This window comes from Bos indicus, chromosome 7 (assembly GCF_029378745.1).
Source record: "Bos indicus isolate NIAB-ARS_2022 breed Sahiwal x Tharparkar chromosome 7, NIAB-ARS_B.indTharparkar_mat_pri_1.0, whole genome shotgun sequence".
Classification (NCBI taxonomy): domain Eukaryota; kingdom Metazoa; phylum Chordata; class Mammalia; order Artiodactyla; family Bovidae; genus Bos; species Bos indicus.
The window spans coordinates 19,857,930-19,873,177 of NC_091766.1; the positions used below are offsets into that span (position 1 = coordinate 19,857,930).

Genomic DNA, 15,248 nt, shown 5'->3' on the forward strand with positions numbered 1-15,248 from the left:
TAGGGCGTTTTTTCTTTTCTTTTCGAATCGTGGTGCTGCAGAAGACTCTTGAGTCCCTTGTCAATCCTAAAGGAAATCAACCCTGAAATTCATTCATTGGAAGGACTGATGCTGAAGCTGAAGCTCCAATACTTCGGCCACCTGACGCAAAGAGCCAGCGCATTGGAAAAGATCCTGATGCTGGGAGAGATTGAGGGCAAGAGGAGGAGGAGGCGACAGAGGAGGAGATGGTTGGATGGCATCCTCAACTCAATGGACATAACCTTGAGCAAACTCTGGGAGATAGTGAAGGACAGCCTGGTGTGCTGCAGTCCATGGGGTTGCAGAGTCAGACACGACTTAGTGGCTAAACAACAACATGGACACATTTATTCTATCGCCTCTGTTCTTTGTAGGGCATGAGCTGGCACCCTCTGCAGGATGGAATCTAATCATGCTTCTTCCTCCACACCCTTCCCCCACCCCGCCCACCTTTCTCCCATTCACCATCCTTTGAATATTCTTTGAGTAACCACTATCTTCCAGGAGTATTGGTGGGTCTTGGAGGTAAAGGATGAACTGGGTGACGCCCTGTTCTCATGGAGGTCAAAAGTCAAAACTAAGCAGGGGTGCAAAGGAAATGAAGACACACATCTATACAAAAACTCATACCCGAATGCTTTACAGCAGTGTGATCACACTGGAGACATCCCAAATGCCTATCAAGTGATGAGTGGATAAACAAAACAGGGTCCATCCACAGACTGGAATATTATTCAGCTTCGAAAAGGAGAAAAGCGCTATCACTGGCTACCATGTGGAGGGACCCTGAGAACAGGACGCTCGGTGACAGAAGCCAGATGCAGAAGGACACATAGGGTGTGATTCCATTTATATGAGACATAGAAAACAGGCAAATCCACAGACACGGAGAGTGGGTTTGTGGTTGCCAGGGAAATGGGGAGTGGCTGCTGATGGGGATGGTTTCATTTTGGGGTGATGGAATGTTTTAGAACTAAATAAAGTTGATGGTTGCACAACAGATGAATTGTGCATTTAAGATGGCTATTTTTGTATTATGGAAATTTCACTTCCATTTAAAAAAGCAAAAAACAAGGTTCAGATTAAGTCAGAAGGTTTTAAAGAGGCATCTTCCTTTCAGATTGAGATAAGACAACTCCCATGCCCGTTTCATGTACACATTGCTCTGCACCTCTGGTCTGTAGCTGACACCCATGCTCTGAACATGGGGAAGGCAGCTGGTAATTCACGAGTACATCCAGGGTTCCAGAGGACAGGTGGCACGCCACCTACTTGCAAGGTTACCCGAAATTGTGCTCCCAAATTGCAGACTGGCAGCTGATGAACCGCCGCTAGCTCTGTCCTGCCCACACAGCATTTCACAACATTTTTAACTCGCTGTCAAATCAGAGATGAGACACAAAAAGCCTAGATTTCAGTCTGTTCTTGAATCAGATCTGCCCTCCTTGTATGGTAACCACCACCAGGAGCTGACTGTCCACCACCCCTGCTCACCTGGATGTTGAATTTCCTTCTAGTTCCTTTTTTTCATTGACTCTACCTTCCCTGCCCCCGTCAGTTTGAGGCTGAAGTCCTGTTGTGCTAGAATCAGCTAGAACCGTCATCTACCCCACGGCAGGACACTCCCTGTGTTGAAATGTTGACATCTTGTTGAAATGCATCATCTTATTTGCTCCTCACAGCATCCCTGAGGCAGGGAGAAGACCGTTTCACAGAGGAGGAAACCAAGGTTAAACCAGGGAGAGTAGGGAGGTCTGAACCATTCACACCGGCTGAGCTGAGTCCAGTCACTGCCCACTACTGCCCCCTTGTGCCCAGTCTGCACATGTGCACCAGCCCCTCTGATCCACAGTGCTGCAGCTTTCAAGGCCAAGTGTTGTTCAGTTGCTCAGTTCCATCTGACTCTTTGTGACCCTATGGGCTGCAGCATGCCAGGCTTCCCTATCCTTCACCAACTCCTGGAGCTTGCTCAAATTCATGTCCGTTGAGTCGGTGATGCCATCCAACCATCTCACTTTCTGTCGCCTTCTTCTCTTCCTGCCTTCAATTTTCCCAGCATCAAGGTCTTTTCCAGTAAGTCAGCTCTTCACATCACAAGGCCAAAGTACTGGGGTTTATTCCCCAAGCATCAGAAAGATCTCAGCTTCTGCAGACCTGAAACCTCTTCACAAACTCCAAGTGGATCCAGATGGCTCCATGTAGCACCTGCCTTCTGTGTTAGGAAACCCATGTGAAAAGTGGGGTCCCCCGACTCCACCAGGTGTACAGTGTGGCTTAATCCTTCTGGCGTGGGTTGGCTTGCATCCCCTCAAAACGTAACTCAGGTCTGATCTCCCAGTACCTAGGAATGTGACCTATTTGGAATAGTTGCAGACATCATTAAGTTACGATGAAGTCATACGAGACTCACTGATGGGCTCATAAGAAGAGGGAAGTTTGGACACACACACAGAGGAGAGGGCCACGGGAAGATGGAGGCAGATGCAAAATCAAAACTACAATGAGGTACCACCTCACACTGGTCTGAATGACCATCATCAAAAAGCCTGCAAACAATATATGCTGGAGAAGGTGTGGAGGAAAGGGAACCCTCCTACACTGTTGGTGGGAATGTAAGTTGGTGAGTCACTATGAGAACAGTATAGAAATTCCTTCAAAACCTAAAAATAGAGTCACCCTATGATCCAGCAATCCCACTCCTGGGCGTATATCCAGAGAAAACCAAAATTTGAAAAGATGTATACACCCTTATGTTCATTACGGCAGTATTTACAATGGCTAAGACATGGAAGCAATCTAAATGCCCACTGATGGATGAATGGATAAAGAAGATGTGGGACCTATAGACCATGGAATATTACAGCCATAAAAAAGAACAAAATAATGCCATTAGCAGCAACAAGGATATACCTTGAGATTGTCATACTGAGTAAAGTAAGTCGGACAGAGAAAGACAAATATCATGATATTGCTTATATGTGGAATCTAAAAAAATGGTACAAATGAACTTATCTACAAAACAGAAAGAGTTACAGACGTAGGAAATAAACTTATGGTTACCAGAGGGTAAGTGGGGGGATAAATAGGAAGATTAAGATGGACATGTACATACTTTGCTGTTGTTCAGTCACTAAGGCAAGTCTGACTTTTGTGACTCCACAGCCTGCAGCACGCCAGGCCTCCTTGTCCCTCACTATCTCCTGGGGTTTGCCCAAGTTCATGTCCATTGAACCAGTGATGCTATCCCACCATACACACTACTATACATAAAATAGCTAACTAATAAGGACCTATTGTATAGCATAGGGAACTCTACTCAGTACTCTGTAATGACCTATATGGGAACAGAAGCTAAAAAAGAGTGGATACACATATATGCATATAACTGACTCACTTTGCGGTACACCTGAAACGAACACAACGTTGGAAACCAACTACATGCCAAAAAATTTTTTTTAAACTAAAAAATAAAACACAAGCTTAAAAAAAAAAAGATGGAGGCAAGGAGTGATGCATCTAGAAGCCAAAGAACATCAAGAATGGCCAATCACCACCCGAAGCAGGAAGAGGCAGTGAGGATCCTTCCCCAGCACCTTCAGAGGGAGCTATGGCCCTGCCGACACCTTGATTTTGGATGTTTAGCCTCCAGAACTGTGAGAGAAAATGTCTCTTGTTTTAAGCCAGTTTGTGGTACTTTGTTAAAGCACTATCCAAATTTCCCTTGTGGGCGTTCCTTCTGGACATGACGTCTGTGAACCCTCCAACCTGACACCTGTGATCTAACCAGGCTCTCTTACATACGGCAGTCCCTACCATGCCAAGGTCCTGTCTGTCCCAATGCCTTTGCACATCCTGCCCCCGATGACTAGAGGGGCCACTTCCTGCTTTCTTTGCCCAGTGAAATTTGCTTAGCCTTTGAGGCAGGGTCAGTGTCCTCCAGAAGACCCTGTCTGAACCTGACCTCCACCTCACCCCTACATTCTGCCTCTTCCTCTCTTGCTTTGGTGAGTCACAGGCCTGGCCCTGGAAGAAGCAGCCCTCAGCAAGGGTCTGTTGAAGGAAAGGTTGAGTCAGGGCACATTTTGCAAGTGGTGGGGAAAGGCCAAAATCAAGAAATACCTGTCACTCAGAATCAGCTGATATTGCAATAGTTCTGGCTTCAGAGGTGGCCCCTAGACCTAGTTCTACCCTCAGGTCCTAGACTCTGTCTTAATGTTATTCATAGTGTGAAAGAAAGGAATTCGGAATAAACTGTGGGCCCCAGGACCTTTGAATATGCCTCCTGCTTCCCAAGTGGCTTCCCAAGTGGCTCAGTGGTGAAAGAACCTCCCTGCCAATGCAGGAGACACAGATTTGATCCCTGGGTTGGGAAGATTGCCGGAAAAGGGAATGGCAACCCACTCCAGTATTGTTGCCTGGGAAATCCCATGGACCGAGGAGCCTGGCAGATTACAGTCCATGGGGTCACAAAGAGTAAGACACGACTGAGCACTGCTTCCCAAACAGTGCTCCAGGGCTTCGATGGCCTTCAGATTGGCCACGCTGCCTCAGTCTCCCCTCCAGGGCTTCCCAGCCTCTACTTCTGCCTGATCCACAGCCACCTCTGGTGCAGGGTAACAGCAAAAATTCTTTCTGAGCATTAAGTAGGCTTTTACGAGGCTCAAAGCTGGACTAGTAGCTCCAGGGCTTATAATCGGACTCTTGCAAACCTATGTCGAGGGAACTGCAGAGAGGTCTTCAAAAATTATAGGCAACTTTGGTGGTTTCAGTCACTCAGATAAATCTACCCTTCTCTGCACTTTCTGACACCTTTTCCCATTCATCTTGTTCTGGTCTCCCCCAGCACCATCACCTCTTGGCTGGATCAGAAAGCCTTGTAGGGGAACTTCCCTGGTGGTCCAGTGGCTAATACTCCACACTCGCAATGCAGGAGGCCTGTGTTCGATCCCTGGTCAGGGAACTAGACCCCACATGCTGCAACTACAGATTTAGCCACAACTAAGACCTGGCAAGGTAAAGAAATATTTTTAAAAAAAGAAAGCCTGGGGTTGTGAGCAGAATCACAGACCTCCCAGCCCTCGCTCCCTATCCCTCACTTCACCCCTGGCAGTAACGCTGGCTCAGCATATGCAAACAGGATGTTCTGGACCTAACTGTGTTCTCCCAATGCCCAGTATGACTGTGTTTGGAGACAGGGTCTTTAGGAGGCAATTGAGATTGAAGGAGGTCAAAAGTGTGTAGCCCTGGGACCTCTCTGGTGGTCCAGTGGTTGGCACCCCACCCTTCCACTGCAGAAAGTGGGGGTTCGACCCCTGATTGGGGAACTAAGATCCCACATAAGCAGTCAAAAAAAAAAAATGTGTGGGGCCCTGATCCCTTAGGACTGTGGCTTTACAAGAGGAGGGAGAGCCACGAGAAAGCTCTCTCTCCACCACTGAGAACAGAGGAAACGCCATGTCACAAGAAGCCAAAAAGAGAGCCCTCACCAGAAGCCAGCCCTGCTGGTACCATGATCTCAGACACCCAGCCTCCAGAGCTGTGCAAGAATAAACACCTGCTGTTGAAGCTGCCCCGTGTGCCATATTCTATTGTGACAGCCCAGCGTCGCTAGAGTTCAGGAAAGAGAAACGCTGGAGTGGGTGGGGGACAGGGGACGCTCAGGGCGCCCCATCAATTCCTGCCCTAAACCCACGGCTCCTGCCTGACAGTTTTTAGGACTGCCGAGCTGGACAACATGCAATCACCGCTGTGTGTGCGTTGAACTCGGAGAGGGAGCATGCTTGGCCTACCCTGTGCAGGGATGGGTGCATATAGACAGAGACTGAGCAAAGGTAGATAGACAGATAACAGACAGACAGACACTGAGAGAGACAGAGAGAGGAGGGGAAGGGAGAGCAGTAAAGGAAGTATCAATAAAATCTCAAGAGTAAGCAAATCTGGGTAAAAGTTTACAGATATTCCTTACACCATTCTTATAATTTTCATTTTCTAAGCTTGGGACTATGTCAGAATAAAAAGTTACAAGGGAGAGGGATAAATCGGGAGATTGGGATTGACATATACATACTGGGTGGGCTCAGTCGCTTCAGTCGTGTCCGATTCTTTGCAACCCCATGGACTGTAGCCCACCAGGCTTCTCTGTCCATGGGATTCTTCAGACAAGAATACTGGATTGGGTTGCCATGCCCTCCTCTGAGGGATCTTCCCAACCCCGGGACTAAATCCGTGTCTCCTGCATTGCAGGCAGAATTTTTTTTTTTTTTTTTTGGCACTGAGCCACTGGGAAAGCCCATATACACTACCATATATAAAATAAATAACTAATAAGGACCTACTGTATAGCACAGGGAACTCTCTTCAATGCTCTGTAATGACCTATATGGGAATAGAATTTATAAGAAGAGTGAATATATGTATACATATAACTGACTCACTTTGCTGCACAGCAGATACTAACACAACATTGTTAACCAACTATTTGTTGTTGTTTAGTTGCTAAGTCATGTTTGACTCTTTGCGATCCCATGAACTGCTGCATGCCAGGCTTCCCTGTCTTTCACTATCCTCCAGAGTTTGCTCAAACTCATGTCCATTGAGTCGATGATGCCATCCAACCATCTCATCCTCTGTTGGTTGGCATCATTGACTATACTCCAATAAAGGAAAGGAAAAAAAATTACAAACACAATGAAGAGCCCAGATGCAGCAAGACCTAGCAAAGCCCCCCAAAAAAGAAAAAAAATTTACAAACAAAACCCACAGGCTGAGACACCTAATCCTGCACCCACCTCCTTAGTTGTAAGATGCTAGCCAAACCCCTCCCCACCTAGGTCCTCAGTTTCCCCATCCAACTTTCCTTCAGTCCCTCAATCTGCTTCCACTGGCCCCAGGGCCTTTGCACATGCTGCTCTCTTTGCTTGGAATGCTTGATTGCTACCCTCAGCCTCTTTTCCCTGTTCCCCCCTCATCACTCAAGGTCAGCTCCTCCTCTAACCTCCCCAACCCAGTCAGACCCCACCCAGGCTTGCTCCAGGTGCCAAGAACCCAGCTTCAGTTTTCCATTGGCTGGTGAGGTTATAAGGGACCACCTGTCTCTGCCCTATTCTTCCAGCACCCCATGAGGGCAGCTCTCCTGTTTGCCAGGTGTCCCCAGAGTCTCACCCACGGCCTGGCACAGTTGGTGCACATCGCTAGAATGAATGGATGGGCAAAGGAGGCAGTGAATGGGTCATCTCCAGGCAGCCCTCAGCTATAGTCCATGGGAATCTGCAGAAGTGCAGAAAGACACTGCAGAAAACAGGCAGTTTGCATGCCCGGACATACCCGGGGGAAGCTGGGAGAGGCCCCAGGAAGGGATCAGTGTGCTGGAAGGAATAGAATCAGGGGTTGTGTGACTCAGACAGAGGTGCTTATGTTGGGCTGCATCTGGACGCTATATAAAGAGCTTTACTCACTCCTCCCGGAATGAGGAGGACAGTGCCTCAACGAAGGCATGTTCCCGACCCAACCCGGGGTTGCACAGCCAGCCACTTATCCTGTGAACACTGTACCACTGAATGGGGGAGAGGAGCCCTTTGCAGCTGGGGAATCTCACTTGAAATTCACACGTGCAGCTGCAGTCAGCCCCACTTTGTCTCAAGGAGGCTTGGGAGAGGAGGGTCTCTTTTATTGGGGGGTGGGGGATGGGTAAAAGGAACCAGAGTGAAGGAGATACAAGCTGATAACAATGATGCTGGGACTTCCCTGGGGGTCCAGTGATGAGGATCTCACCTCCCAATGCAGGGGCTGAGGGTTCAATCCCTGTGGTTGGGGAGCTAGACTCCCACCGGCCTTATAATCAAAAAACCAAAACATAAAACAGAAGTAATATTGTAACAAATTTAATAAAGACTTTAAAATGGCCCATACCAAAGAAAACTTAAAAAAAAAAAAGAATAATGTTGAGACTCCCCTCATGGTCCAGTGGTTACTCTGAGCTTCCGCTGCAGGGGGTGCGTGGTTGGGGATCTAAGATCCCGTCTACCTCTGAGGTGCAGCCAAAAGATAAATACGTAAAAAAGAAGGAAAAGAAAAATGATGCTGCAGGCAGCATCAAATTCTCAAACCACTTTGTGAGCCAGGAATGACTGTCCATATTCTACAGGTAGGAAAACTGAGGCACAGAGATGCTCAAAGAGCTGTCTGAGGTGGCCGCACAAGCCCATCAGAGAACTGGAATCGGAACCCACTGGCGTCTGGTTCCACAGCTTGTGCCATCTTGTTTCCACTGTGTCGCTTGAAATAAAACTAGAGTGAGCAAGGTGAGTTTTGTGCTTTCATCAGAGAATTTTTTTTTTAATGTCCAGGAAGGCTTGGAGTTTGCCACCTGGGGAGGCGGGGTTAAATCAGGTTTTTGAAGTCTGGACCTGGGAATGCTTTGGTCTCAGTGGAGGTCAGAGTTCATGGGACCACAGGGCGAGCGATGCTGAGACTGGTTGGAGATGTTTCTAAACTCCCAGAGTGCTTGGTGCTGGAAGGAACCTGCTGAGGTCACCCCATCTAATTCCGCCTTTTCTGTGGGACAAAACAGACCTTCCACAGATGAGGGGCAGCTCCTCAAGGTGGCCGGCTCTTGCCCGCTCTGGGGCATTTCTAGCCATGGGAGGAGCCCCTGCCAAAACTTTTGTATACACTGCTATATTTAAAATGGAAAACCAACAAGGACTTACTGTATAGCACAGGCAACTCTGCTCAATGTTATGTAGCAGCCTGCATGGGAGGGGAGTTGGGGGGAAAACGGATACATGACTATGTACGGCTGAGTCCCTCCACTGTTCACCTGAAACTGTCACAACATTGTTAATCACTATACCGCAATACAAAATAAAAAGTTAGAAAAATGATCTTTAGTTCACCCAAACTGCCAGGTATCATGAGATCCCTTTCCTTTTAAAAACTTTTTTATTTTATTTTTTTGGCCAAACCACACAGCATGTGGGATCTTAGTTCCCCGACCAGGGATCAAACCTGCATTCCCTTCATTGGAAGTGCAGAGTCTTAACCACTGGACCACCAGGAAGTCCCATGAAACCCCTTTCTACACATCCAGGCAACAGTGCTCCTTGTATTGAGTTGAAGAGAAAGACTTTCACAGGGGAATGTAGAACAAAGAACATTCTAACGGTGAATGAAGAGGAGCTTGACTCCAATGAAGTTGCCATCTCCTTCTCAGACTAAGTCTTCCTGAAGACAATGGTACTGGGCAGACAAGAGATTCTTGGTTATTCTGATGTGGGGCATCTATTGCTTTAAGAACCACAAGGGGGACTTCCCTAGTGGTCCAGTGGCTAAGACTCTGAGCTCCCAATGCAGGAGGCCTAGGTTCGCTCCCTGGTCAGGGAACTAGATGCCACGTGATGCATCTAAGAGATTGAATGCCACAACTAAAGATCCTGCATGCCTAAACTAAGACCCAGGGCAGCTAAATACATAAATAAAATAAATATTAAAAAAAAAAAGACGAACCACAAGGATTGGGGTGAAAAGGACTAGACTGCCAAGAAGCCCAAGATTCTCAAATGAGGGGGTGATGCCCTCAACATCACGGCTTCTCCTGGGACAGATTGACAGGAAGCTCTAGACCTCCTCCATCAGCCTGTTCTGCTTTTGAAAGGATGGGCGTATAAACTATGCACATATGGGGCCATTTGAGCCCAAAGAGCCTAGATTAGACGCAAACCTTTCATGCCTGTCCCTCAGCCTAGTTCTGCCCTCAGCACCCTCACCCATTGAGACTTTCTGGAGCTGGAACTCCTACCCAAGTTCTCTTTTCCAGGGTGAATGTGCCCAGTCTCGTTGACCTTCCTTCCCAGATGGTTATGCAACTAACTCTTGGGCATCATTTCCCTGGGATAAACTCCTTGCATTAAAGTGGGAGGGAGGGACTTCTCTGGCAATCCAGCGGTTAAGAATCTGTCCTGCAATGCTGGGGACATGAGTTCGATCCTTGGTCGGGAACTAAGATCCTACATGCCTTGGGGTAACCAAATCCACGTGCCACAACTAGAGAGTCTGTGTGCCGAAGCTAAGACTCCATGCAGCCAACTAAATAAATAAATATTTTTTAAAGAGTGGGAGGGAGGGACTTCCCTGGTGGTTCAGTGGTTAAGAATCCACATAGCAGTGCAAGGGACATGGGTTCGATCCATAGTTGGGGAACTAAGATCCTGCAAGCTGTGCAGCATGGCCAAGAAAAAAAAAATGGGAAGGAGATGAGCAGTTGAATCAGGGGGAGCCTGTGCTGATGATATTTCCTCTTACTTAATGCCTTGTTGGAGGAGAAAACAGAGACAAGTACCTCAGCCACACACGGCTCCCTTCTTAAGATTTTTCATTCCTACTAATGACTGTCATCCATTCACCCATATCTACTGAGCACCAACTGTATGCCTGTGATCACACCAAAGGCCCCTGCTCTCATGGGATCCATCATGGAGAACAGATTGTAAACAAGTGTATGGAATAGTCAGCGAATTAGATTGTATGAGTCTCCTGTGGCTGCTGTAACAAATTGTTCCAAATTTAGTGGCTTCAAACAGCACAGATATATTCTCTTATGAATCTAGAACCAGAAGTAAGTCTGAAATCAGTTTCATGGGGCTGGTTTTCCTGGAGAAACCAGCACTGCATCCCTGGCCGGGTGGCCTCTTCCTCCCATGACTCTAAGTTGTTACTGTCATCATCACATCTCCTACACCTGTCAACAAACCTTCCTTTTTTTTTTTTGACTGTGCCCTGAGGCATGTAGGATCTTATTTCCCCAACCAGGGATTGAACCTGCACTCCCTTCGCTGGAAGCTTGGGGTCTTAACCATTGGACAGCCAGGAAAGCCCCCTGCCATCCTCTTATACTAGGGGTCCTCAAACTCTGGGATCTAATGCCTAACGATCTGAGGTGGAGCTGATGTAATAATAATAGAAATAAAGTGCACAATAAATGTCACGCACTTGAATCATCCCGAAACCATTCCCTTGCCCCCACCCCAAGTCTGTGGAAAAACTGTCTTCCATGAAACTTGTCCCTGGTGCCAAACAGGTTTGGGACCACTATCTTATACAGAATCCTGTGATTACATTGAGGACCTCCCCCTCAACAATCCAGGATTGTCATCTCCCCATTTTGAGATCCTTAACTCAATCATATTTGCAAAGTGCCTTTTGCCACATTAACGAACATTCTCCAGGGAGGGATTAGGACATGGATATTCTGGAGGGCTGTTATATAGGAAGGAAACAATTTAAGAACTAGGGGAGGGGGTAATTAAAGGGCTAGGAGTTCCTCTCTAAGAAGGTGGCCAGTGGGTGGAGATCTGAAGGAGGCAGGGGAGGCAGGTGTCTGGGTAAGAGCACGCCTGGCAGAGGGAACAGCCAGTGCAAAGTCAGAACATCAGAGCCAGCCCAGCACAGAAGGAACAGGAAGGGAGCAGCAGGCGCTGGAGGGCGCGAAGGACGGAGAGTGGCAGGAGCATGTGGAGGCTGAAACCCGGAGTTTTCAGGGAATGAACATCTGACCCAGCAATTTTAAGCGGGGATATGCTGCTGCAGATAAAAACACACTATTACCTGGATTCTTGGGAACCCAGGTAAGAAGACTATCACAGCCCATGAAAGTGTCAGTTGCTCAGTCATGTCCACCTCTTTGCGACCCCATGGACTGTAGCCTACCAGGCTCCTCAGTCCATGGAATTCTCCAGACAAGAATACGGGAGTGGTTAGCCATTTCCTACTCCAGGGGATCTTCCTGATCCAAGAATGGAACCTGGGTCTCCTACACTGCAGGCAGATTCTTTACCATCTGAGCCACCAGGGAAGCCAATAGTCCATAAGATGGTTTTCTTCATAGAAGAATGTTTCGATTTCTTACAAGAGTGTGGAAATGGGAGCTATTTTAGCATTTTGGCAGAGGTGGGCGGGGGGAGGTGGGAAATCCATCTTAAGTCAGCAAATACCAATTATGAACTTGGCTGGGTCAACTGGGGTATCTGTACCATGCCTGGGAGAAGTGTCAGCCAGGCCACGCCCTCCACAGCTGACACGCAGGCCGGGGGAGCCATACCTGGGCAGAGCTTCGTCATGCCATTCTTCCTTCACATCCATGTTCTCCATCCGGAGTGTGGCTTCGGTGGTTCCCATGAGAGCTGGGAAGAGGTGCTGACTTGAAGCAGGGGTGAATCCTGAAGGAGAGCTGTGGATGGAGGGTTTACTAGACAATCGTCCTAATGACAATTCCCCACCCATGCACAGAACTTCAGAGATCCATCTGCAAAGAGCACTTGTGTCTGTCATCTTACTGAATCGCTGCCTGGACCCATGAGGCTTTTCCATGTCACAGGTGAGAAAACAGAGACATAGAGAGCTGAAAATCCATGTGGGTGGGTCAGGAACTGGAACCCAAAGGAGGGGCTGAGCCTCCAGTTATAAACTACCTCCCAGTGAAGCTCTGAAATCCACCTTCCCCATGGCTCACCTGCCCTCGCTTACCTTGGACTTCAACTAGGAAGCCACAAATGCAATTAAAGTCATTTATCCTCAAGTGCTAATGACTGATAATTAAGTTTCCTTGCCAGGGTTGACATTCAGACAGGACCTGGTTAACCCCAACCACCTCTATCTGCTCTGGCCCACCTCCCCTGCCCCTCTGTCTGCTACTCCCATGCCCCTAAGAAGAATCAAGTCTTGATAACCTGACCCTAGAACTGAAAAAGATAGTGAGAAAGTGCCTGGGGTTGGAAATCAGGATAGTAATTTCTCACTAACCACAAAATGCCAGTTTTGTTTTTAATGTTGTGAGGAACCAGGTGGGGGCAGGCATGGGGTGGGGTTAGTGCTCTAGATGGTGGCTTAAGTGCTGGGCTGTCTGGGAGTGTGGTCAGAACTGCTGAGTGAGACTGAACTTGGGGCATGAACATGAACATGCCCTGGGGCATGGCAGACCTCCCCTGCCTCAGTTTCCCTGTCTATCAATGAAAGACTGGATCCAGAAATAACCTCTAACATCCCTTTTGGAATTACACCCAAGATCTTATGACCCAATGAATAGCACAGGTTCTGTGCTTTTAAGCCAGTGGTTCTCAGTTGGGGGTGATGCTGCCTCCCGCCTCACCAGTCACTTGGTAATGTTAGGAGGTCTGTTTTTAGTTGTCACGTGCAGGGGAGAGGGGCGCTACTGACATCAAGTGGGTGGAGAACAGTGATGCTGCTCAATGCTTTACAGTGTCCAGGATGGTCCCCCCTTAATCAAAAATGATCTGGCCCCAAACGTCCATAGAGCTGAGATTAAGTTGTCATCTTCACTCTCCAGCACCTAAGGTCCCGCATCCAGCCCTACCCCCTCCCCAACGCCGCAGCTGCCTCTCTAAAGCTGGTGGGTGGCTCTCTATTTGGGTGTGTCTTCCAAAGCCCTGCGCTGGACGGAAATCCCTGTGGATGGTGGGTCTGCCTTTGGGATTGGGGCTCAGAGGGAGGACTCAGAGGGAGCAGGGTGGGGGCCAGGTAGGAGAGAGGGGGTGTCTAAAATGTGACCCTCCCCCATTCAGTGAGTTTCTCACTCGATTTTGTCACTGCCCTGGATGTCGTCACTCATTCATGGAGGAGGGACAGTAAGACGCAGTACGGAAGGGCGGGGGGCGGGGGAAGAAGAGAGATCTCTTCCTGATGCTATGGGCAACCGCCAGCCAGAACCTTACCGCAAGGGAAAGTTCGCGTCAGTAGAAATTCATTTTCTTTATGAAGGGAGTGGTCTTTGCGTCTGTATCCTTCTCCTGAGCTGAGTGTGGCCTCAGTACCCCGAAAAGGGCCACCCCCGCTACCCTACCCACAGCCGAGCCTGGAGCCTCACATGTCTGCCCCACGATCCTCTAAATGCCGGGATGTGGGTGGGTCCCGCTGGGCCCTGGACACTCCCGCCCTCTGGTCCCCACTTCACATTCAAGGACCATCGAATAAGGAGGCAGAGAGCGGAAGCTGAGAAGCGGTCCTTTCTGCCGTGGTGCTGAATTATCAGCCCCTCGCATACAAGTTCAGACACAGGAGGAGGCATCTCTTGTTTGTAACCATCTCCCTTCCTCCCCACCCCATAGGCAAGCCTTTACGTGCACTTCTGTCAAATCCTTTTTCCAAATCCGCTCACGGCGTTATAAATAGGAAACGCACAGAGTTGGGACTTGTACATTTTGGTCTCGCAGGAAGCGTCCCAGAGAGGGGCTGAGGGTTTGAGCCGCCTAATCTCCCAACATAGCCTGGAAATGGTGCAATCCTCTGCCTTCCAGGTGAACGGTGGGCACGCGAGGTGAACCTTGTGGGTGTGTATGTGTGTGTGCGCGCGCGCGGCGGATGGTTTTCTCCGCGTGGGGAAAAAAATGGAGGTGTTGCCATTCCAAGAATCGCCAAGTACCCTGGCTCTCCGCTCCCACCCGCCCATCTGCCAGAAGCCGGGTTTGCAGCCCCAGAAACATGAGGGACGATCTTCCTCAACAGGGCGTGGAGAAAGTGGACTCACCTCCGTGCGAGTACCGGCTACCTCCGCGGCCTCTCCCGGGTGAGCGCAAACAAAGACGAGCCCCGGGCGCCTGCAGACCTCGGTTCCCGGGCCTTCAGAGCATCCGAGGAAGATGCGCTCAGGGCGAACTCTGCATCCAAGGAAGGTCACCCAGAGCAACGCGGCGGGCGCAGACGGGAGCTTTTTGTCCAGGGATGGTGGGGCGGCGGGCAGGGAAGGCTTGCAGTTAGCGGTCGACTCCCCCCTGCTCGGCCGCGGCTTCGTCTTGGGTCATCGTTGTCTCAGCTTGTGCCTCCCGAGGTATTTTCTTCTCGCCAGCTCGTAGCTGGCAGAGGCTCGGCTTCCTTTAAGACAGTCAATTATGCTGCTTTTGTGTGCAGGGTGGGTGGGTGGGGGCAGGGCTGACCAAAAAGCACAGCCCCCTGGCAGAATCGGTGCTCTCCATTGGCTGAGAGGGGAGCAGTGCTAAGAGCCTCACTGGGGGCAGAAGCGGAAATGATTCCTGATGGCGCATCACAGATTTAAAAACAAAAACAAGGAACAAATAAATAAATAAATGGCAGCGATGGCCTCATTCCTTGGAATATGAGAGAAGGAATAATAACCTCCTGTTCCCACTTCGTGGGTCCCTCAGCTGGCCACTTCCTATGACCCATGTGCCGAGGACCAGGCTGGGTACTGCGGAGGCAGA

The 15,248-nt window shown here is 49.1% G+C and overlaps 1 protein-coding gene across 2 annotated transcripts in view; it reads right to left on the minus strand.

Moving 5' to 3' along the window:
• Positions 1–14,938, minus strand: part of ATCAY (ATCAY kinesin light chain interacting caytaxin) — a 41,735-nt gene extending 26,797 nt beyond the window's left edge. Inside the window, exons 1-2 of one of the 2 annotated variants that reach the window (XM_070793097.1) lie at positions 14,558–14,938; positions 12,116–12,244 (exon numbers count right to left, since the gene is read on the minus strand). In XM_070793097.1, the coding sequence (XP_070649198.1) occupies positions 12,116–12,192 (77 nt within the window). In that variant the 5' untranslated portion in view covers positions 12,193–12,244; positions 14,558–14,938. Of the gene's footprint in view, positions 1–12,115; positions 12,245–14,557 lie in introns of those variants that run through there. The other variant, XM_070793098.1, reaches the window with a different exon arrangement.
• Between the last annotated feature and the right edge of the window lie 310 nt (positions 14,939–15,248).